The sequence below is a fragment of the Rhinolophus sinicus genome, linkage group LG03 (assembly GCF_036562045.2).
Source record: "Rhinolophus sinicus isolate RSC01 linkage group LG03, ASM3656204v1, whole genome shotgun sequence".
NCBI classification, from domain to species: Eukaryota; Metazoa; Chordata; class Mammalia; order Chiroptera; family Rhinolophidae; genus Rhinolophus; species Rhinolophus sinicus.
Genome location: NC_133753.1, coordinates 140,317,084 through 140,339,697, shown reverse-complemented (window position 1 = coordinate 140,339,697; position 22,614 = coordinate 140,317,084). Strand labels below are relative to the sequence as shown.

General features: G+C 36.1%; 1 protein-coding gene across 1 annotated transcript in view; it reads left to right on the top strand.

Annotated features, from left to right (window-relative positions):
• Nucleotides 1–22,614, top strand: part of ADGRV1 (adhesion G protein-coupled receptor V1) — a 503,501-nt gene that overhangs the window by 151,822 nt on the left and 329,065 nt on the right. Inside the window, exons 53-59 of the mRNA XM_019734240.2 lie at nt 4,066–4,212; nt 6,929–7,184; nt 8,589–8,791; nt 9,775–9,951; nt 10,890–11,072; nt 13,470–13,649; nt 17,002–17,166. Of these exons, the coding sequence (XP_019589799.2) occupies nt 4,066–4,212; nt 6,929–7,184; nt 8,589–8,791; nt 9,775–9,951; nt 10,890–11,072; nt 13,470–13,649; nt 17,002–17,166 (1,311 nt within the window). The remainder of the gene's footprint in view (nt 1–4,065; nt 4,213–6,928; nt 7,185–8,588; nt 8,792–9,774; nt 9,952–10,889; nt 11,073–13,469; nt 13,650–17,001; nt 17,167–22,614) is intronic.

Sequence of the window (22,614 nt, the reverse complement as noted above, 5' to 3'; positions counted from 1 at the left end):
TCATCTACAAACACATTGCTGTCCTATTATGCCTTTGTTATTTCTGTGTATTGAAGGAGTGTAATACATGCATTGTACACATCGATATGCTTTTTTCTAAGGACAGAGAATTCTGCAGATATTCCCAGGTTGACTCCTAGGGCCAGAATTCATATTCCTTTACCAAATAGCAAAAGGACACCCATTCATATTGCATTATTTAGTCCTGTTTGCAAGATATATCCTGATTCTTACTAGAGTCATAGCTACAGCTGTCATATGTCTTTCTCTGAAATAATCTACAAGTAAGGAAAACCTGACTCAAACTGGCCCAAGAGCATGTTCGCATGGAAGGTGGGCTTCAGGGTTGGTTGAATACTGTATCAGCATGGCTCAGATTCTTTTCATATCCCCACTTTGCCAACACAAAGCTGACCTGATCCTTCGTTTGGTTGTTTGAAAGCTGAGGTTATTGTGAGGGCTACTGCTTTCTTGTTCAGGTCCAGCCAGGGAGAGTGAGATGCTTTATGTGGCTCTCGGCGCAAGGAAGAAGTTTCTCAAAAGCCTCTAGAAACTCTTATGTCTCATTGGCCAGAACTTGGTCACACACTCATTATTCATTCATTCAATCATTCATTCATTCATTCATTCTGCAGATATTTAACAAATACCTACTATGTACCAGATACTGATTTAGGTGCTAGAATATATCAGAAAACAAAGTAATAAAAATATTTATCCTTACGGTCTTTTAATTGTACAGAGAGGGGGCAAGGGGAGAAAGACAATAAACAAAGACATAAGAAACATTTGTAACTACATTTGATGGTAATAAGTGCCATGGAGAAACATTAAGCAGGGAAAGCAGATGGAGAGTGTGAGGGAGGAGGTGGAGGTTGCGTGTGGCGAAGGAGAAAAGGGGATATCAGGGAGGGCTGCTCTGAGGAAGTGGCATAAGGCCAGAGGCCTGGAAGAGGTGAGGAAGTGAGTTACACACATATCTGGAGGAAGAACATTCAAGGCAGAGGAACTGTCAGTAAGATCGGAGGCCCTGGAATGAGGCCTTGCCCTGTGGAGCAGGAAGGAGGCTACTATGGCTGAAGTCAGTGTCCTTGGGGAGATACAGCCCGAGATGAAGGGCTGGGGCGTGTGTCAGGGATCCCCACCAGCACTCACAGCTTTGATGACTTGCTGGGAGGACTCGCAGGACTCAGCATATAGTCATTTTCTTGGCTCTGATTTATTACTGTGAAGGATACAAAGCAAAATCAGGCTAAAGGAAAAGGCTCATGGGGTGAATGAAGTCCAGAGGAAACCAGGTGCCAGTTTTCAAGATTTCTCTCCTAGTGGAGTCACACAGGGCATACTTAACTCCCCAGCTGGAGCTAGGTTGGGAGAACACATGTGAGGTGTTGCCAACCAGGAACGCTCATTAGAGACTCACTGCCTTGGGTTTTCATTGGGGATTGATCAGGTAGGCACCCTATCCCCGGAACATATCAAAATTCCAGACCCCCAGAAAAAAAAAAAGGGTTTAGTATAAACCACATTATACGTACAGAAAGTTCAGGCATAGGGAGCCCATTATCAGTTCTGGGAATGATGGGAACCCTCCCAAAATGCAAGTTCCCAGACACCAGCCCAGGGCCAACCTTATAAGCAGACTTTTTGAAAGATAGCAGCAAAGCCTGCTATGTTAACTCCTACTCCAGCACCTTAGTGTCATAGTGAATTTGGCCTCTGAGGGAAATGGGGAGCTTTTGAAGGGTTGGGGTAGAAAAGCAATGTCATCTGACTTGCATTTGAAAAGGGCACTCTGGCCTTAGAATTGAGACTAGATTGTAAGTGGGCAAGGACAGAAATAGACCAGTCAGGAGACTATTGCAATAATCCAGCAATAAATGATAGAGCTATGAAAAGTACAAATTTGCTTTCCACCAAGATGTGGACCACTGTAAGAGGAGCAGGTTTGGGGCATAAGGTGAGCAGTTTTTGACATACTGATGCCCTGAGTCAGTTGCTTGCAGAGGTGGTAGGATCACCCTGCTACCCAGCCTGGCCCATCTCTGAACGAAAGCAGGTCAGCTTCCTCTGAGGCACCTGTTCCCAAGAGAAATGTAATGTAAGCCAGATATGTAATTTTAAGTTTTCTAGTAGCCACGTTAAAAATAAGTAGGAAGAAGCAGGTGAAGTTAGTTTTAGTATCATATTTTATTTAACCGAATATATTTGAATAATATTTTATTTAACCCAATATATTTGAAATAGTATAATTTCAACATTATCAACATGAAATTATTGATGAAATATTTCGCATCCTTTTTTTACACTTTATCTTCATAATCAGTGTGCGTTTTGCACTTACAGACTAGTCACATTTCAAATGCTCCATTGCCACAGGTGGCCTGTGGCTACTGTGGACAGTGCAGTTCTAAGACATGAGCTGTGGGAGGCCTAGTAGGAGGTCAGAAGGAAAGAAGACAACTTTTATACATGACTTATTTCCTCCCTTTCTAAAGGTCTCTGCTGAAATGCCACCTTACCAGAAAAGCCTTCCATGATTGAAAATTGCAATCCCCACCTTCATTCCGTACCTTTTCATCCTGCCCTATTCTTCCTTATGACACTTATCATGGCCTAATTTGTTGATTGTTAGTTTCTCTTTTTACTACGATTGAAGAGTATGAGAGCTGGAATAATGCTTTGTTAACAACTTTATTGCTGACTAGAAAAGTGCCTGGCACACAATAAGTGCTTAGTATGAACCTGCCATTATTACAGGGAGGAAACAACACTCACAGGCCTTGTCGGGATCTCACAGGGTAGAGCTGGGGTTCCTGGGGAAAGAACAGCATGCTCTGCTGCTCAATTCCATCTTCTCACCTTGAAGCCTTGCTGCAGATCGAGAGTACATTCTGTTCCTCAACTTTAATCATGATAGATTTTTCTTCATGAAGCTTGCTCCACAATCGTTCTAGAGACATTAATAATTCACTGTGGTTTAATTCTTATTGATAGATAGTATTCTGGGTTCCTTCAATCCGTTCAGTAGAATTCCTCAATACAAGACTCTGTGACTGGACAGCCTCATACCAAGATGAGATTTAGTAGATAATGAGTTTCTTGAATATTTTCTGGCTGTATTAAATCTTCATTTCACTAACCCTTGTTAGTAGAAGTCATGGAGCCAGAGAGAGGCTTCTGTTTTAAAAAGGCGTAGTCTTTTGTGAACAAATTATATGCATATTTTAAAATCAAGCCATTTTCTGCAGGAATGTTTGATTGCTTTGAGCAAGATGTTATTACTGTGTAACATCTGTAACATTGTGTTAAAATACTGTTTAAAATATTGCTATAGGATAGTATATTCAAATTAACATTCTAAGTGGAAATTTTGAGAAATTAATTAGGGTGTCTGTTTTCAGATTATCATAGGAAAAAGACAAGAAAAATCTAACAGGAAAGATTTTTTTTTTAAATTGAAGTTTATTGAGGTGACAATTGTTAGTAAAGTTACAAAGGTTTCTGGTGTACAATTCTGTAATATATCATCTGTATATCACAAACAACAAAGGAACAAGACAAACAAATGAAGAAACAAAAACTCATAGACACAGACAATAGTGTATGATTACCAGAGGGTAAGGGGGGAGGGGCTGGTAGATGAGGGTAAAAGATAGGAAGATTTTAAAAAATATTTGTACTTCATATTTTTATTTTATTGCCCATAGAGAAACCAGGAATATTGTAAGAAGAGATTCTTTGGAGTATTAACTTTGAGGTGTATAACAATTAATATATGTTCATTGAAGAAAATTTGAAAAATATAGAAGCAAGAAGACAAAAAAAAATCCTCTAAAATTTTACATTATCATTTACTTTAATTTAGCCTTTTACTGATTCAAACATGCATGTTTTAAACTGAAATCATAGCCACCCTATATTATTGTTTTTTAGCTATTGTTTTTCACTTACTGTATCACGTCACTTAGTAATGTGAAGTTTGTAAGTGCATAACATGAAATAAAGAAAACTCTGCCTCGGTAATTTCAAATAACAGCTTGTGACTTCCTGTGTATTTTCCAGAATTCATTATATAAGCAAGTGGAAGAAATGGAGCAAGATAGCCTAGTAACCTTGAATGTTGAACGCCTGAAAGGAACATATGGTCGTATAACTGTAGCGTGGGAAGCTGATGGAAGTATTAGTGATATATTTCCTACCTCAGGAGTGGTATGTAATTTACAAAATTATAGGAGAGTCACTTTTAAATTATGGTAACTATAGATGCATGACACCAAACCCTGCCTTATGGATGAAGTGTTTGAGTTTGACCATGTCAACACTGGAGTCCTACTTACTAATCATCATAGAGAGGGATACATTTTAAGACTAGTTTTATTATTGTGATTATTGCTGTTCTATTCTGTAATTCCAAAATTATCTGTAAAAAATTCATCCCTTTTGAAATTCAGTACATCAGTTAGCCAAATTGTGAATGTATTACATTTTCAGAAAGATAAAACCAACCGAACTGGGGATGGAAATGTGGTATCCAGATGTGGGTAAAGTGGAAGCAGTAAATAGGGAACGAGTTTGTGTAAAATAGCCAGATGTATGAAAAAGGAGACCAGAGTTGTTGAGTGATACAGGTTGAATTTCCTGTAAGTAGGCTCTGAAATTGAAGGTTTAAGATTATTGGGAAGAGACACCTAAAAGGGAGTGAGGAAACTAGAATGTGCAGAGGGAGAGGTTGATCCACAGGCAGATGCACCTGAGGTTCAGCCTATGAGGGAGTTCTTGCACTAAACTGGTCCTTTGGAGTTGTTTCCATTTAGGGCAAAGGACTGAGATGTTGCCCTCCTGTTTTAGCCACCCTTGACCTTTGGTCACCCTCTAGGTAGAGTATAATCTTGGGTGAAACAGTTGCTGCAGCTGAGGGCAGATCCCAATTAGAAACAGAGAAGCCGTTATTCCCAACAGCTGGGGGATGAATGCATGGGCTCCAAGAAGATACCTGAGCCAGAGGATCGCATTATCTATATTGGAGGATAGTATGAAATAGGGGCACAGGTTCAAGAAAGGAATCAGAATAGACCAAAGAAGTAGAAGACTCACAAAAAGAAGATTTAAGGACCGTGTAGTTCCTAATGGAGAAGTGGGTTGTCTCCTTGACTTGTCTTGGGTTTCATAAATTAATCCATGTATTTTGCCTAAATGCTTCTCTGAAGAGTTCTCTTTAAAGGTGTATATTATTTCCAGGTTTCTGTATCATTTGAAAAGTGAATGGAGCTTCAGTGTCTTATAACATAGCAAATTTTGTTTCACTGAATATTTATTTTATGCTAGCTACAAAAACTATAAGTTGTATCTCTCAGGTTCTATATGTTCTGAATTATAATGTATTTCCCCAATTAGTATTTCTTATATACACGTGATTAAAATTACTTCTAATTTAAATACATAATAGTATATTAAGTGTAGACTGTATTTCAGAAGAATTAATTATTTTATCCAAAGGTCAGTAAACTCTTTCTGTAAAGAGCCAGATATTAAATATTTTAGACATTATGGGATCTATGGTCTCTTTCCCAGCTTTGTTTTTGTAGCACACTAGCAGTAATAGATAATATGTAATTAAATAAGGTTTGCTGTGTTCCAGTAAAACTCCATTTATAAAAAATGGATTTGGCCAAAGGGCTGTAATTTTCTGGCTCCTGATTTTATCTATCTATCTATCTATCTATCTATCTATCTATCTATCTATCTATCTATCTATCTATCTAATTGAGGTGACAATGGCTAGTAAAATTACATAGTTTTCAAGTGTACATTTCTATAATACATCATCTATATATCACATCATGTGTTCACCACCCAGAGTCAATTCTCCTTTTATCACAATATATTTGACCCTTTACCTCTTGCACAACCACCCCTTTACATTCGTTACCACTAAACTGTTGACTGTGTCTGAGTTTTTGTTTCTTTGTCTTGTTTCTTTCCATGAGAAAAGATGAAATACTACCATTTGCGACAACATGGATGGATTGTGAGATTATTATGCTAAGCGGGATAAGTCAGACAGAAAAAGTCGAGAACCATATGACTTTACTCATATGTGGGATATAAAACTGAACGCAACAAAGGAACAAGACAAACCAAGAAACAAAAACTCATAGACACAGACAACAGTTTAGTGGTTACTAAGGGTAGTGGGGGAGGGGGATCATAGAAGAGGGTAAAGAGGGTAAAATGTATGGTGATGGAAGGAGAACTGACTCTGGGTGGTGAGCACACAGTGTGATACATAGATGATGTATTATAGAAATGCACTTGAAACCTAGGTAGTTTTACTAACTAATATCACCCCAACAGATTTAATTAAAAAAAACAAAAAAAAAAACTTCAGATGCCTTTTGGCAAACTCAGATTTGACACTTAAGACAATGGAGACACGAAAGGATGCTGATTTGTATCTCTGCCTATCTTTCTCTACCTCTATTTTGATAGATCCATTGTTAAATGATACATCTATTCAGAGTTTAGCCAAAGGAAATAGCAATCCTAGCAAAAATTATGTAGAGAAAAATGTTTAAACTATATGACACTTTCTTAATGTTTATAGATTTTTGTGTGTGGTTTCTAGGTCTTAGATTTCCAGAGAAAGAGACTGTGTACTCTACATTTCAATAGATGTAGGCTTCAGGATATGGCAATTCAGCTATATGTTTTATTAGCTTAAATTTTAGTAATGGTTTATTTTTTTTCTTAACAATCTTCCACTTTTAATATGAAAGGCATTTGATTGATTTGTAGACATAATGTTGCTTAAATATCTTGTTATTTAAATGGTGGCCAATATCAAAAGAAAGTCTAACCTTCTGATACTCTTACTGCACAGTGATAATTAAAAAATAAATAAAATATTCTTTCTTTAAATATTTAGATTTCATTTTCTGAAGGTCAAGCACTGTCAACAATCACTCTGACTATTCTTGCTGACGATGTACCAGAGTTACCAGAGAATGTGATCATAACACTCACCCATGTTACTACAGAAGGGATTGAGGACCCATCAACAGGTGCTACTATTGATCAGAAAAGAAACAAGTCTGTGATAACCACTCTGCCCAGTGATTCACCCTATGGCCTGGTGGGCTGGCATGCTGAGTCTCTCTTCCTTAGAGTAGCAGAGCCTCAAGGTAAGTCTTGTTAAATATTTTTCAGGTTCTAGTAAGTTTTATTGGATAATTTAATTCTAATATTTACTAGGAATGTACATTTCTCTTTTTATATATATTTTTTCAGTTTGACAGGTTATAATCTATTGTACTTTAATTGAATTTTATGATCACGTAAGCATACAGTAATAATGACACAGAAAATAATACTTTTACTTTTTTGAGACATTACTATCATAATAGAAATATTAATATTTTAGTAAATCATTGCAGTAGAGGGGATTGGTTTTTATTTTATTTTTTATTTTTCACCCTTTATGTGTTCTCTTTCCTCACTCAGATTTTCTCTTTATAGATTTTCAATAGTTACAGGAAATGCATATCTGTGTGTCTTAACTGTTTAACCTAAAGCAGTAATTAGAACAGTATTTTTTCTGTGCAGTATAAGTGACCAGTCCCTATTTCCTTTGAGCTTAGTGCTGAAATCTTTGCGTAAATAACTTCATATCAACTGTAGCATTAACGTATTTTTGTAGATAAACATCATTTGACTTGCTTGAATAAAAGTGTGTGTGTGTGTGTGTATATAATATGTATGTTTTAGAATATACTATGTATAGATTCCAAAATTTTCAGATGGGGACATGGATATCTGTCAGGGATTTTTCATTTACTTGATGGAAAAAGTGACATGTAATTATGTACCTGGGCCTTTATATTTCTGTATATATAGGAATATAAGCAGTAGGCTTAAAATATAATGATCTGTTCATTTATTTATTTAACAAATATTTTTGAAGCACCTGGTAAGTATCAGAAATTGTGCTGTGTGTTCTGGAAACAGAGACGTGGTATTTGGTCATTAGAAACTCACAGACTAGTAAGGAAGTTTGATAAGCATTTTTTTCTTCATTTATATGACAAATTAAATTTTAACAGTCTGAGAAATGAAATGAAAAAATAGGTGCTGTGAAATACTTTGAACCTTGTGATAGATATCGCACTATCAGGACAGAGTTGTTCTAATGATTAGTTATTAAATGATGACTTTGGTGTTTAATTTTTCATTTTTGAAGAATCTTTTTATCACTTGTAATTAGCACCTACGCTCAATCTTCACGTATGCACTTTCCTCAGATTTGACACTTAAGACAATGGAGTAATATAGGCAAGTGTGTTAGAGAGCTAGAAGTGAAGGTTAAGAACTGGGATATACTGCTAGCTGTGTATGGTGATTTTCAGCACAACTTCGAGGGCAAGGGGACAAAGCACAACATACTTCTTGGAAGTATACATGTCTACGTTTTACCTCTCTTTCCTTAACTGTCTGAAAGGGATAGTGCAGAACATTTCACCCTAAGTGCTTGGAATAGCATCGACAGCAAATAGGAAAGCTAATTTACTTGACCCATGTCTGTCTCACAGAGAACATCACCATTCTTCAGTTACAAATTGTTCGGGATAAAGGACTGCTTGGAGATATTGCCGTTCACTTGATAGCGAAACCCAATTTCTTACTGCACGTCAATAATCAAGCTACTGAGAATGAAGATTATGTGCTACAAGAAACAATAAGAATAATGAAAGAAAACATCAAAGAAACTTATGTCAAAGTTGCCATTTTGCCGGTGAGTCTAGGCTGCAATGAATATGAGTGTATGTCTGCTTGGATCCACTCTTTTGTTGGCTGCTTAGTTGTTTTAATGAATAAATGAGTAACAAATGCCCAAATCAATCTAGTTATTTTTATTGTTGGTTTGATAAGGCAATATTTTCATGTAATGCTATGATTATTTGAATCAAGACTAGTCTTCAGGTGGTTCAGATCTGGTTCTGGTTCTCTGTCTTTCTGTATATCTGTAACGATGCATAGAAACTGAAAGTGGTTAATAATGTTATCACTAACATATAATTAAATATTATTTATATATTATAATACTCTATATAAGATATATTATTAAATAAATATAACATTATGTACTAATATTAGTGTTACTTATGGTATTAGTGGTATTACATAATAGTGGCTTCCAGAGAGGACATTCTGGGAAAGACATGTAGGATGGGGCAGAGCGAAAGTTTCCTTTCCTTTTTCACTATGTATTCTTTTTACCTTTTGTCTACATATCACTTTTTATCTTTTGAAATGTCTTATTACCTATTCAAAAATAAGTTAAAAATCTTTAAAAAGTTATTTAAAACATTGGATTATGTCTAGATTTACAAGCCTAGAGCTTGCACTTTTAAGATATATGTCCCATTTACCAGTTTCTTCTAAATTTGGGGAGTGGATGTTATATATGTAAAACATACATAAGGATATAGGCAAAATTGCAGGATAGATTTTTGAAAATTATTTTACTTACTAATGAGTGTGTCGCTTCCATTGAAACATCACCATTAAGCTTGAATATCCTTGAAGATTCTGAAGTTGTGAGTGGGAATGGATTCAAATGTAAAAAGGAATCTTTCTCTATGTGTGATAGAGCTGCCCATTCCTGTGGAGAGTGCTTTGTTTGTTACCGAAAAATACCAGGTTTCCAGTGCAGATTCAATATACTTTAAAAAATAAGACACCATCGCTCTCACTTCCTTTCTGCCCCACCCCCAGGATGATGCTCCCGAGTTGGAGGAAGGATTTATTGTCAACATCACCAACGTGTACCTGGTGAACTCCGACTTCTCTGCAGGACAGCCAAGTTTGCGGAGACCTGGGAAGGAAATAGTTGAGATAATGATCGAAGAAAATGATGATCCCAGAGGAATTTTTAGGTTTCATGTTACCAGAGTGAGATGAACCTTCATATATTTATAGTAGTACAGAGGCTTGTACCTGCTGATTTGGCTAATGTCATGTATTTTCTGCAAAACAAGTAGTTTTACTTGTAGATATTTATACACATCTGTTTTAAAATTTGTTGTACAGACTATTTCTTAGTTCTCTTTGACTAGACCAAAGAATTAAGTAAGTTTGTTTACATTACATTAAATGTACGATGTCGGACAATTAAGTTTGCTATCTCATCCTAGAAAAAGTGCTACATACTATCATCATTGCTGAATATCACTATGGTCACCTTCAAAGTATTCCCCTTGGTTAGCTATGCACCGACACCAGTGTTTAGTCCACCCTTCAAAGCAATTTTGGAACTCTTTTTCTGGAATGGCCATCAAAGCCATTATGTATTACACTTGAGTCTGGAATGTCATCAAAATGTCTTCCTTTCAATATTTCCTTTATCTATGGATAAAAGAAGTCATTGGGGGTCAGATCAAGTGAATAGGAAGGGTGTTCCAATGTAGTTATTTATTTACTAGCTAAAATCTCCCTCACAGACAGTGCCGTGAGAGCTGGTGCATTGTCGTGATGCAAGAGCCATGAATTGTTGGTAAAAAGTTCAGGTCGTCTAACTTTTTCATGCAGCCTTTTCAGCACTTACAAATAGTAGACTTGGTTAACTGTTTGTCCAGTTGGTACAAATTCATAATGAATAATCCATCTGATATCAAAAAAAGTTAGCAACATCGTTGTAACAAGTTTGCGAACTTAATTGTCCGATCTCGTAAGAGTTCTGAAGACCTATTATGGATACTTGTGTCCGACAATAAATTTCTACTTTGAAGAGTGAGTTCTAAGAACTGTAAGTAGGAATAATAAATTTAGAAAGTGATGACTTATAAGAGTTACTTTTGTCTTGCATTTTAACGTACGTTCTTTACTTAAAGGATGCTGGTGGACTTATTACTGCCTATGAGATGCCGCCACCCTTGAACATTCTTCGAGTTCCTGTAGTCCGGCTGGCTGGAAGCTTTGGGGCAGTACATGTTCATTGGAAAGCAATACTGGACAGTGCTGGCCTGGAAGACTTTAAGCCATCTCATGGGATTCTGGAATTTGCAGATAGACAAGTATGCTGGTGGTGAACATATTAGCATTTTTTGGTTATACTTCAAACATTGTATAGGCATCCACCAAATGATTGTGCAATAGTGATTGCTAAGTGGATTATACTCTAAATTTCTAAGTTAAGTGAAACAGAAATATTGTTAGTTAATATATAAATAATTAGTGGACATAGGAAGAGAACATGAAGAGGCAAGAATCTCACCATTCTCTGACTTCCCCACCTGTTTCTATTTTAAATAGAAGTTACAAAAGAAGGTAATAATTGGCTTAGAAGTATCTAAGAGCATCTTTTAAAAATGCCTGATGAACTAGACTATTCCTGTTAGTTTTAGGTTCTATTATTTATTTCTTAATGCTTGCAAACACAGGTATTTATTTAAGGTTTGCACTAAAAGTGTGCATAGTTTTTACTTAATATCTCAAACTTTTTTTTGTTTTAACAATTAAAAGACTAAAATGACAGAAAATGAACAAAATAGTTAAAACTGGAAAAGACTAAAAGACAATATTCTAGATTTGGGCCACCAATTTTGATAATTACAAAATGACCACAAGAATTATAAGCTTGGCAAATTGAGCATTTTGTAATATGTAAGAATAAGATGTCACAAATTTTTAAATCAATAAGTGGAAAAAGCACGTAAACAACCATGGTATCTTCAAATAGCAGTGTCAATCTACATGGAATCTGATTTTGCCTAGGCAAATTTGCGTAGTGTGCATCAACTTACGAGTTGTCCCTATTGGGGCAACAAATGCAGCTGAAAAATAAGCATATAGATCTAGATTTTCCTACACATAAAGACCTATTATTGTTAATATTTGAAACCATGAGGGTTTTTTTGTTTGTTTTCTTTTTTCTTTTTTTTTATTGGGGAGGGGAACAGGACATTATTGGGCAACAGTGTGTACTTCCAGGGCTTTTTTCCAAGTCAAGTTGTTGTCCCTTCAGTCTTAGTTGTGGAGAGCACAAGCTCAGCTTCAGGTCCCGTTGCCATTGCTAGTTGTAGTGGGTGCAGCCCACTATCCCTTGCAGGAGTCGAGGAATCGAATTGGTAACCTTGTGTTTGAGAGCCCGTGCTCCAACCCACATCTGGGAGGCAGCTCAGCTCAAGGTGCCTGTTCAATCTTAGTTGCAGGGGGCGGAGCCCACCATCCCTTGCGGGACTCGAGGAGTTGAACCAACAGCCTTGTGGTTGAGAGCCCACTGGGCCATGTGGGAATCGAACCGGCAGCCTTTGGAATTAGGAGCATGGAGCTCCAACTGCCTGAGCCACTGGGCCGGCCCCTGAGACCATGACTTTTTAACAAATTTAGAACTTAAAATATTTTCTACCCAAAGTAGGGAAAATACATATTTTTACATTAAACGCAGAAACAATAAGTTGATTTCTCATTGAAGTAGACTTCCAACTTTAGTTATATTATCAGGACTTTATTCTGTGCATGAGGTTGAGGTCCTATTATTTAGCAGCATCTTAAAGATAATCATTATTATTAAATTTCACATCTATGGGGAAGATGCTCTGCAGTCTACAGTATAGATTTGAGGTGCAGACATTGAATAAGCTTCCATTTTAGCATTTGATTTTGATCAGGTTTCTGCCTTTTCAAGTGTGACAACCCGATTTCTCACTGTTCTCTGTTACTACATTAAAAGTTTAGGTGGGTTTAAGTAGAATAACTTCATTTTCTAGTAAATGTCTGTGTCAAAGTACTGAAATTTTTGTCTGGGATACAGAAAAAAATTTTAAATATGGTGATATTATTGGAATATTTTTATAATCAACAGTGAAATCAGCAGCTGAACCAAGTTTTACTTATTTATATGTTATAAAAACTTTTAAAATAGACCCAGACAAATGAACAAAATCCCAATCATAAACATTTAAGAACAAGAAATTTGGGTTTTCTTCCTGCTTTTCTTTTCCTCTATATTACAAGCACAATATTTGAAACCAAAGGGATTTATCCTAACTGCAAAAGGCAATAATAATTTTTATGGTGCCACTTTATATAATGTAATATTAATACTAAGTATACTAAAATTTATGTTTGTGAAATGGTTGTTAGAGCCTACATGGCCTTTTAAATATTTTTGTTCAAGAATAAGGCTTCATTGTTTTTTGTATCTATAAATAGCCCTATATTTTATTATGTATATAATATTCTTTATCTTGAGAATAATAGACTATAAATTTCTGAGTTTGAAATACTGTAAATATATGTGACTTTTAAATGGTATTATGAAAGTAACAGGCAAAAAAAATCCTGCATTTTTCTTTTGTATTGTTTCAAGTTTCAACTAAAAATTGTATATGATGAAAAATTGCTATTACATTATATCCTCTCTCCCTTCTTCTGTCTCTTTCTCCCACTTCGTTCCTTTTCTTTCATAGGTTACTGCTATGATAGAAATCACCATAATTGATGATGCTGAGTTTGAACTCAGGGAGACATTCAGTATTTCCTTAATCAGTGTGACTGGAGGTGGCAGACTTGGTGATGATGTTGTGGTAACTGTTGTTATTCCACAAAATGATTCTCCATTTGGAGTATTTGGATTTGAAAAAAAGACTGTAAGTTAAATGTATCCAGGGTGGTGGGGGTTTCCTTCCCTTAGGCTAATTTTTCATGTAATTTTTAGCAAAATGATGTCTTTCATTTTTAAAAATAATTCATCACCCTTTACTTGTGATTCTTTTCTCCATGGTCTTTTGAGTTGGCTATTGAAGTAGGGGCTAATCCTGCAATCTGCAATTTGGTAGTAATGAGAACTCTTACATCAGGCAATTACAAAGAAGAACAGATTCCTATCTATTGGATATAATAGACCAAGATGTATATTTTGTCCACATATTTCTCTGTCCATCCGGTAGCCAGACCACCATCCTGATCACAAGGCAAGATTCTGTGATGGATCTGGTATTACACCTCAGGATGGATTCATTTAGCTGGGGAGGGATTTATATTACCATCCCTTCTGGTGCTCTGTTTTGACTTTTATTGAACAAAACTCCACAGTCACCCCAGCTCATGTGTTTCTCTGTATTTCTTCTTTCTTCCCTCTTCTCATTGGCTGTCTCCTTCCAAGACCTGGAAGAGGGAGCCCAATTATTATTGGTTCAACCACTGAGAGAGAAAAAATAGTCAACCAATCATTTGTGCAGACCGGTTTGATTACTAGTTCTAAATTATCTCTACATCTCAAATATGAAATAAAGTGCTATAAACTGTATCATAATTATTATGACTTTACCTTCAAAGGAAATTCTATGATGAAATAATCATAAAAGTAGATAATTCTAATATAAATAATCACATTTCTGGCTCCATATGTCAGTATTATCTTTATTTCATCACTTATCGGTAGTCAGTAATTCACCAAAATCATATTAAATAATAAGTTGCTCTAATGTCTATTGCCTTTACTGTTCCATGGATGCAAGGACTGACCTACAACTTATTTGTCAGTGTTGGGCTTCCCAGATGCTCCAAAATTTAAATATACCATGATAATCGCTTGATGATTTGATCATTGAAATTTCAACATCATAAGAAAATTGAAACCAGAAGAGGGATAGAACACACCTCTGCTGTAGCCTAATGACTCTTTTTCTTCATTAGGAAAAGAATAAGCAGAAGTAAGTGTAAGAAGTGGTAAATTCACAGGAGAGTAGCTGTGACTGTTTCCCAGGCAACCTAAAAAGTCTGGGAAGTACAAAAACGTATAAAAAAAGAGAGTAAAACTATCCATAATGTTACTACCCTGAGATAGATATCATTAACACTTTGTTGTATTTTCATCCAAGCTTTCTCTCTTTTCATATATGCAAAGAAATATTTTAATACATATGCATATGTAATTTAATTTTTATAAAGTGTCTCTATTAGCTTTTGAGGTTAGAGAAAATGGTCAGGGTTTAGTAGTCAAACCTCCAATTGATGAAACCTTATAATAATGGTTTTGCTTTGTACTTGTCACACTTTTGAGCTTAGGCACTGGAGTGTATTTACAAGCTTCTGTCACTGTTAAGGGTAATAAAGAGTTATGCTATTCATAAATAATTTTTGTTTATTCATTTTATCTTAACTACTTCAGTGCACAAACTTGAGTGTTCTCTTGGTCTGGGAACTCATGTCTTGTTATAATAACCTCAAATTTCCAATTTATCTTACAGTCTAAAACTAAGAGTTAGGTCACCAAAACCCTGCTATGTTATCCCGCATAGCCCTATTGCGAGGAGTAAATGAGTTCATATTTGGAAGTATTTATAACTGGGCTTTACATTAAATAGGTGTCAATTGCTATTTTTATTGTAGCTGGTATTAGTAGTAGCTTGTTACCAGCCCTTTGTGGCTACTATCCTTGTATCTTATCCTTCTTGTACTGCCAACAGTTCTTTTTTCTAATTTAATTATGTTGTTAGTTTCAGGTATACAAAACAACATAATGATTAGACATTTACATCTCTCACAAAACGATGACCCCACTAGGTCTCCTACCCCTCTGACACTGTGCATAACTATCATGATACTATTGATTATATTCCTATGCTGTACTTTGCATCCTGTGAAATATGTATTTATGTTGACTTTCAATATTATTTTATATTAGTTTCAGGTGTACAGCGCAGCGGTTAGGCATTTATATAATCTATGAAGTGATTCCCCCCCATAAGTTGAGGACCCATCTGATACCCTACATAGTCTTTACAACACCGACAGCTCTTGATAATGTGGAGTTTATCTTTTAATATGTATCTAACATATGCAGTATTGTGTACACAGTGAACATTCTGTTAGCATTATTTGATGATACAGATTATATTCAGCATTGAGAAAAGATTCTTGGTATAAATCTGTCAATATTAATAAACTGCTCACAATGGCAATATGCGAAGTGTACCTAAGCACAGCGGGAATAGCAGAGACTCATGGAAATCTACTTATGAAACCTAAACAAAAATATTATATATACCCTTAGATTTCTGTGAGGCTTCAATAAGGTAAAGTATGTGCAAGAACTGACACATAATAGAAACTCAAATATCAGTTGGCTCCAAATCCTTACTTTCAGCACAAAGCAAAAATCTCATGGCAAAACCAAAACAAGATTAAATTATATATTTGTTAGTGTCTTTCTGTCTTGAAAATGGAAAGCATTGTGTTATATTTTGTATTTACATAACAGGTGGGTATTATAGGCTCAATTTGGACTTTCCTTCACAGAGTCAATGTATGTAATTCAGTTGAAATTGGTCTCTTACAAAATAAATAGTATAGGTACATTAATTTACTGAATTTTTTCTCTCTGTCATAATAATAAAGACTTTTAAATTTGGACTTATTAAAGTGTAAAACTGCAGATAATTCAAAGGGAAGTTTAGGTTTGTATTATGTGGGGTACCTGTCATAAAGAACTCCCAAATCTCATTTCTTTAACATAATAAGGGTTTATTTCTTCTTCATTCAAGAATCCTACGTTAATGTTCCAACTTGAGGTCTTATGGGGTCCTATTCTCCACCTGGCGTCTGGGGCACCAGACCTATTCCACCTTGTGACTGTCCTCCTTTAGGTCCTGGGAGTCCCTTCTAGATACCTGTCAAATGGAGGAACAGGGAATGTGGAAGATCGTGTGGGAAGTTGATGGCCAGACTGTTAGCAGCATGTATCATTCCTCCTGTATTCTTTTGGCCAGTATTCACTCATATACTCTGCCTAATTGCAAGAGTGGCTAGGAAATGCCAAGTAGCTGGCTGTCTAGAACAAAAAGAAAATGGGGTTTGTTGAAACATGTTTTTCTGCCACATGATTGTAACATGCCATGGCTGAGTTCTGGATTCAAAATTTGCAGTCACTGTAAATAGAAGTAAAATTCTGTTTGTTTTTCCTGCTCCTTTTTTTCACTTTACTGGGTTTTCTTTCAGGTAATGGTTGATGAATCCCTTTTGTCTGATGACCCTGATTCATATGTGACATTGACAGTTGTCCGGTCCCCAGGAGGAAAAGGAGCCGTCCGACTTCAGTGGACCGTAGATGAGACAGCTAAAGATGATCTTAGTCCTTTGAGTGGGACACTTCATTTTGATGAGGTATAGTCAGCATCAAGACTCTGGTACTTTTTCTCTAATTTGTCTTTGATTTTCTTTTGTACAGTCTTGTTAATGAAGTCCTATGATAATATTCACTATATCTGTACTTTTTTTGAAATTATGTGCACTGTGGGGGAAATTCAGTCTGTCTGTCTGTCTGTCTCTCTCTCTCTCACACACACACATATACACACAGAACCCTAGATGTCTGAAATTAAATTTAATTCATCCACTGCCTTCATCCCACCATCAAAACTATTCTTCTCTTAATATTTCCTCTCTGATTGAGGGCAAAACCAGTAAACCAAGCCAAACATCTGGGTATCATCCCCATTTCTATCCATTCTATAACTTTTACATATATTTGAATCTGGTCAATTCTCCCTTTTAAATACCCTTTCTCACTGTTCCTCTTTCTTTATCATGGCTGTGACAATCAACCCATGCCTCCATCATCTTTCCTTGGGTAGAATCTTTTAATTGATACTCTCATTCTGAGTATTCTCCCTTTTCTGTCCATTATGCATGCCACTGGTAAGGTTATCTTTCTGTAAGGAATATCTTGTTACACACCCCTTGCTTAAAACAATCTAGTGGCTTCCTCTTATCCATAGAAATCCAAGCTCCATAACATGATACACAAAGCCTCTCATGAGGGAATCCTGACTATACTTCCTACCTTTCTTTCCCTATTGCTTAGTTTTTGTCCTTTGTGCTTCAGTAATAATAATTTACATATAATCCCCTGAATATTCTGGGTGGTTTCATAGTTGTATCCAGTTGCTGTTTCCCTATCCTGTTGATCTTATGTCACATCTTCTCTGAAACCTTCTCTTTAGATGTTAAGTGGAGTTATACATAACTTCATGTGTTATTGCTGTACCTATTCACATGCTAAGATGTACTTATTACAGGATTTATTAGATCAAGCCATATGGAATTGCAGCCATTTGACTATTTTGCTCTATGACATGACAATTTTATATGATTAAATGTAATAGTAATTGTGTGCCTCTCCCCATTCAGGAGTGAGGTCTCCTTAGTTAAGACTTATAAATTACTTATCTTTGTATCTTCACACCCACCTTGGAGCTGTTCATTTTTGAACATTACACACAACACAACATGGGTTATTCTGACTCCCTTCTTGAGACCCAAACTTGATCTTCTGGGACTACATGATGTTAAGGAGATGTTGAATGAATGTACGGCATATATCTCACTAGAGTATTGAGGGTGAGAGAAGTTCTTCCTCTAGCAGGCTGATTCTTGTAATATTAAGATAAAAATTGTCACCCGATAAATTCTAATTAGAAAAGAAAAAAAAATCAAACTTTCCTGGTTTGACAAAAAGAATTCAGTTATTTAGATCAGAATGACTCAGCAAGTCCCAGGCAGAAATATTCTTTAAAGACCCACAGATAGTTTTATCTTGGCAAAAATACAGAAACAAAAGCATTAACTTCAAGAAAAATGAGAAATACCCACAAGTATTCAGACAGGAAAAGAAGTAAATATGAAGAAAAAAATGGATGACAAAATGACAGAATGTTTCTCTTCTGTGATGGATAAAATAATATGTTAAAAAGAGTGTGATTCAGAATTCTATACTGAGTCAAAATGTTGATCATGTACTATAATAACAGAAAGATGCTCTCAAACCTACAGACTCAGAATTTTTAACATTTATGTACACTTTGAAAAAAGGATTGAAGTAATGTTTTAGCAATCCAAATTCTGAATTAAAATAAGTAATTTAAGAATTAAAAACACATTACAATCCATCTTCATGTGTCCCAGCCTCCCATAGAGATTACTTTGAGAGAAAACCAAGATGTATTTGCCCCAGGAAGAGGTTTTTACAACTCCTGAGAATGACTCCTCTTTCCAAGTCCTGTAGAGTACTTGTAAATGTTATATTTTTTTTATGTCCTATCAACACTAGCCATGAGGAATTTGGCTGGTGTGTTGACCTTTCCAGAATATGACTTTGCTGGTTTCTGTTGTTCACTCAGCTTCTTCCACCTTAGCCAGTTTTAATAACTAAAAGAAGCTGGGGCAAGCAGCATGTAATGCCCAATTAATTTGAGCACAGAATTTTAGATAGGGGTGTAAATGACCTCCATCAAACCAGAGCCAAGTAGTATTTTCCAATTAAATGCTCAACTCTTCTTCTGGAGAGAGATGGGGAGGTGGAGGAGAGTTGAGAAGTTGATTCTAAAATATATAAGGAAATGCAAAAGACAGAATCATCAGAAACTCATAAAGAAGAAGATGGAGTGTGGTGTTGCTTAACCAAATTTAAGATAATATGTAGCATGGAATATTACTTTGCCATAAAAAAGAATGAAATCTTACCATTTGTGACAACTTGGATGGACCTAGAGCAGGGGTGTCCAAACTTTTTTCAACATTTTTTTTACCAAGGGCCATATGCGGTAAAATACACAAACAGCCGGGCCACTCACTCGAGGTGAAGTACGTATTACCTCACCTGGTTTATTTAAGTAAACTACATATATTTTTGGAATTTGCTGCGAGCCAATTAAAAATGGATTGCGGGCCGCAGTTGGCCCGCGGGCCGCAGTTTGGACACCCCTGACCTAGAGGGTATTATGCTAAGTGAAATAAGTCAAACTGAGAAAGGCAAATGCCATATGATCTCACTTATATGTGGACTATAAAGAACAAAATCAATGAACAAGCAAAACAGAAACAGACTCATAGATACAGAGAACAAACTTGATGATTACTAGATGGAAGGGAGAGTTGGGGGACTGGGTAAGAAAAATGAAGGGATTAAGAAGTACATATTAGTGGTTACAAAATAGTCATGGGTAAAGTACAGTATGGGGAATATAGTCAGTAATATTGTAAAAACTATGTATAGTGTCAGGTTGGTATTATAGAGTTAGCGGGGTGGGGGTCATCTCATAAATTATATAAATATCTAACCACTATCCTGTACACCTGAAACTATTATAAAATAATATTGAATATTAACTATAATTTTTTAAAAAGATAGCCATGGGAATGTAAAGTACAGCATAGAGAATATAGTCAATATTATTATAATAACTACATAGTGTTAGATGGGTAATAGACGTATTGGGGTAATCACTTTGTGGGATATATAAATGCCTAATCACTACGTTTTATACACCTGAAATTAATTAAAACAAACGGTAATATATAGATAAGGCAAGTAATACAGTGTGATACGGGCTGTAAGATAGACAAGTGGACCAAAAAGAAGAAAAGGTCAGATTTATCAACCTTTTTTATGTTTTTTGCCTTTAAAATCATGTTTGCATTCTTTTTCTAAATTAATAAAGACAATGTAGAAGGGAAATAGTTAAAAAGAATTAAAAAAGAACTGATAAATAAATAATAATAACCTCACAAAATAGGAATTGACAAGAAATAACCATTAAAAGAGAGAAAATGATTTCAATCTTTTAATATTTGTTGAGGCTAGTTTTGTGTCCCAACATTTTGTCTATCCTTGAGAATGTTCCATGTGCATTAGAGGAGAATGTATAATCTGGTTCTGGGATGAAAGGTTCTGTAAATGTTGATTATGTTCATTTGGGCTAATGTGCATTTAAGGCTGATATCTCCTTATGGATTTTCTGTTTGGAGGATCTATCCATAGTAGCTGTCAATAGGGTATTTAGGTCACCTTCTGTAATTGTGTTGTCAGTTTCTCCCTTAAGTTCTGTTAGTAGTTGCTTTGTATATTTTGGTGCTCTCTGACTGGGAGCATATATATTAAGTGTTATGTCTTCTTGATGTATTGTCCTCTTTAATCATGATGGAATGTCTGTCTTTGTCTCTTGTTACCTTTTTCATCTTGAAGTCTGTTTCGTCAGATGTAAATATGGCTACGCCCACTTTTTTCTGGATACCATTTGCTTGCAGTATCATTTTCTACCCTTTCACTTTGAGTCTGTATTTGTCCTTGCAGCTGAGGATGTGTCTCTTGAAAGCAGCATATAGTTGGGTTTTGTTTTTTGATCCAATGTGCTGCTCTGTGCCTTTTTATTGGTGAGTTCAGTCCATTTACATTTAGGGTGATTATCAATATATGAGAATTTCCTATAGCCATTATGTTTTATTTTCTGGTAGCTCCATATTTCTTTGCCCTTGTGTTGCTGTCCATTATTCTAGTTTGTTGGTATTCTATGATTTTTTTCCCCGTTTCCTTTTTTTATGTTATGTGTCTTAGTTCTGGATTTTTTTTTTTTTTGAGTGGTTACCATTAAATTTATGTAAAAGAAAGTTTCATATATACAGTAGTCCTTTTTCTTTTGCATGCATCTTATCACCATTCCCCTTTGAAAATTCAGACCTTTACCCCCTCCCCTTTTATGTTCCTTTCTTATCACAAATTATCCCAATCTAGGCTGTGAGTTCATTCCTGAGTTGCAGTAGATATTGTCTTTTTCTCTTTTCACTTTTTATTTTTTTACCTCCTTTAACCTGTATGTTATATTTAAGTGTATAGTGCCCTGTTCTGAAAAAGGGTTGTAATATGCTGCTTCTGTCTGTCTATTAGTCATCTTACTCATAGATTTGTATCCTTTTTATCTTTCTGTTTCAAGAAGAATAACCCCCTTCAGTGTTTCCTGTAATGCAGGCCTTCTAGTGGGAAATTACCCCAGCTTCTGTATATCTGGAAAGGTCTTTATTACTCTGTCGCGTCCAGCATGACGAGGGTTGTGGGGAGTGAGGAGGGCGGCACAGGGTTAATAATAGCATAAGTGTGGGGGGCCAAGAGACCTGCAGCCTCCTGGACTGGGCTGGGGTGCCTAATCGGGCCAACACATTAGCTTTTATTAGTTAGGTGGGGAAGCAAAGGAGACAAATCTTGTCAATCTCAAGATCTATGAATTCCATACACTATAATAGGAAATTGATTCAAGCTAATCACCCTTGCCTGCAGACAGCAGAACCTTAAGTCTCAGATGTTTGTACTTCCCCAAGGGACAAAACCTTTATGCATATGAATAGATGGAGAGCACATCACTGAATCTCTTTCCTTGCAGGTTTTAGGAAGGAATGCAGCCACAGAGGCAGAGGCTTTTCTTAGCCTGGGGAAGGTGGGGGGCTGTGCCCACCCTATGAACCCCGTGGGTTCTCCTGTTGGTCCTCACTCAACTGTGCCTGGCTTGAGTTGTCCCCCCCACCCCTGTGGGGAATCTTACTCGTCATTGGCTGACCAGCCAATTTTTTGGGACCAAACAGGGAGACATAAGGTGCAAACACAAAGCTGAAGCAAAGTCCCTGAAAGGATCCGTCTCACAGACTCTCCTTTCTTTGGGGGCAGGTACAAGGAGACAGACGGGTAGGCTGCTGCGTGGCCACATTACTCTTTCACACCTAAAGAATAACTTTTCTGGATATATTATTTTTGGCTGGTAATTTCTCTCTTTCAATAGTCTGAAT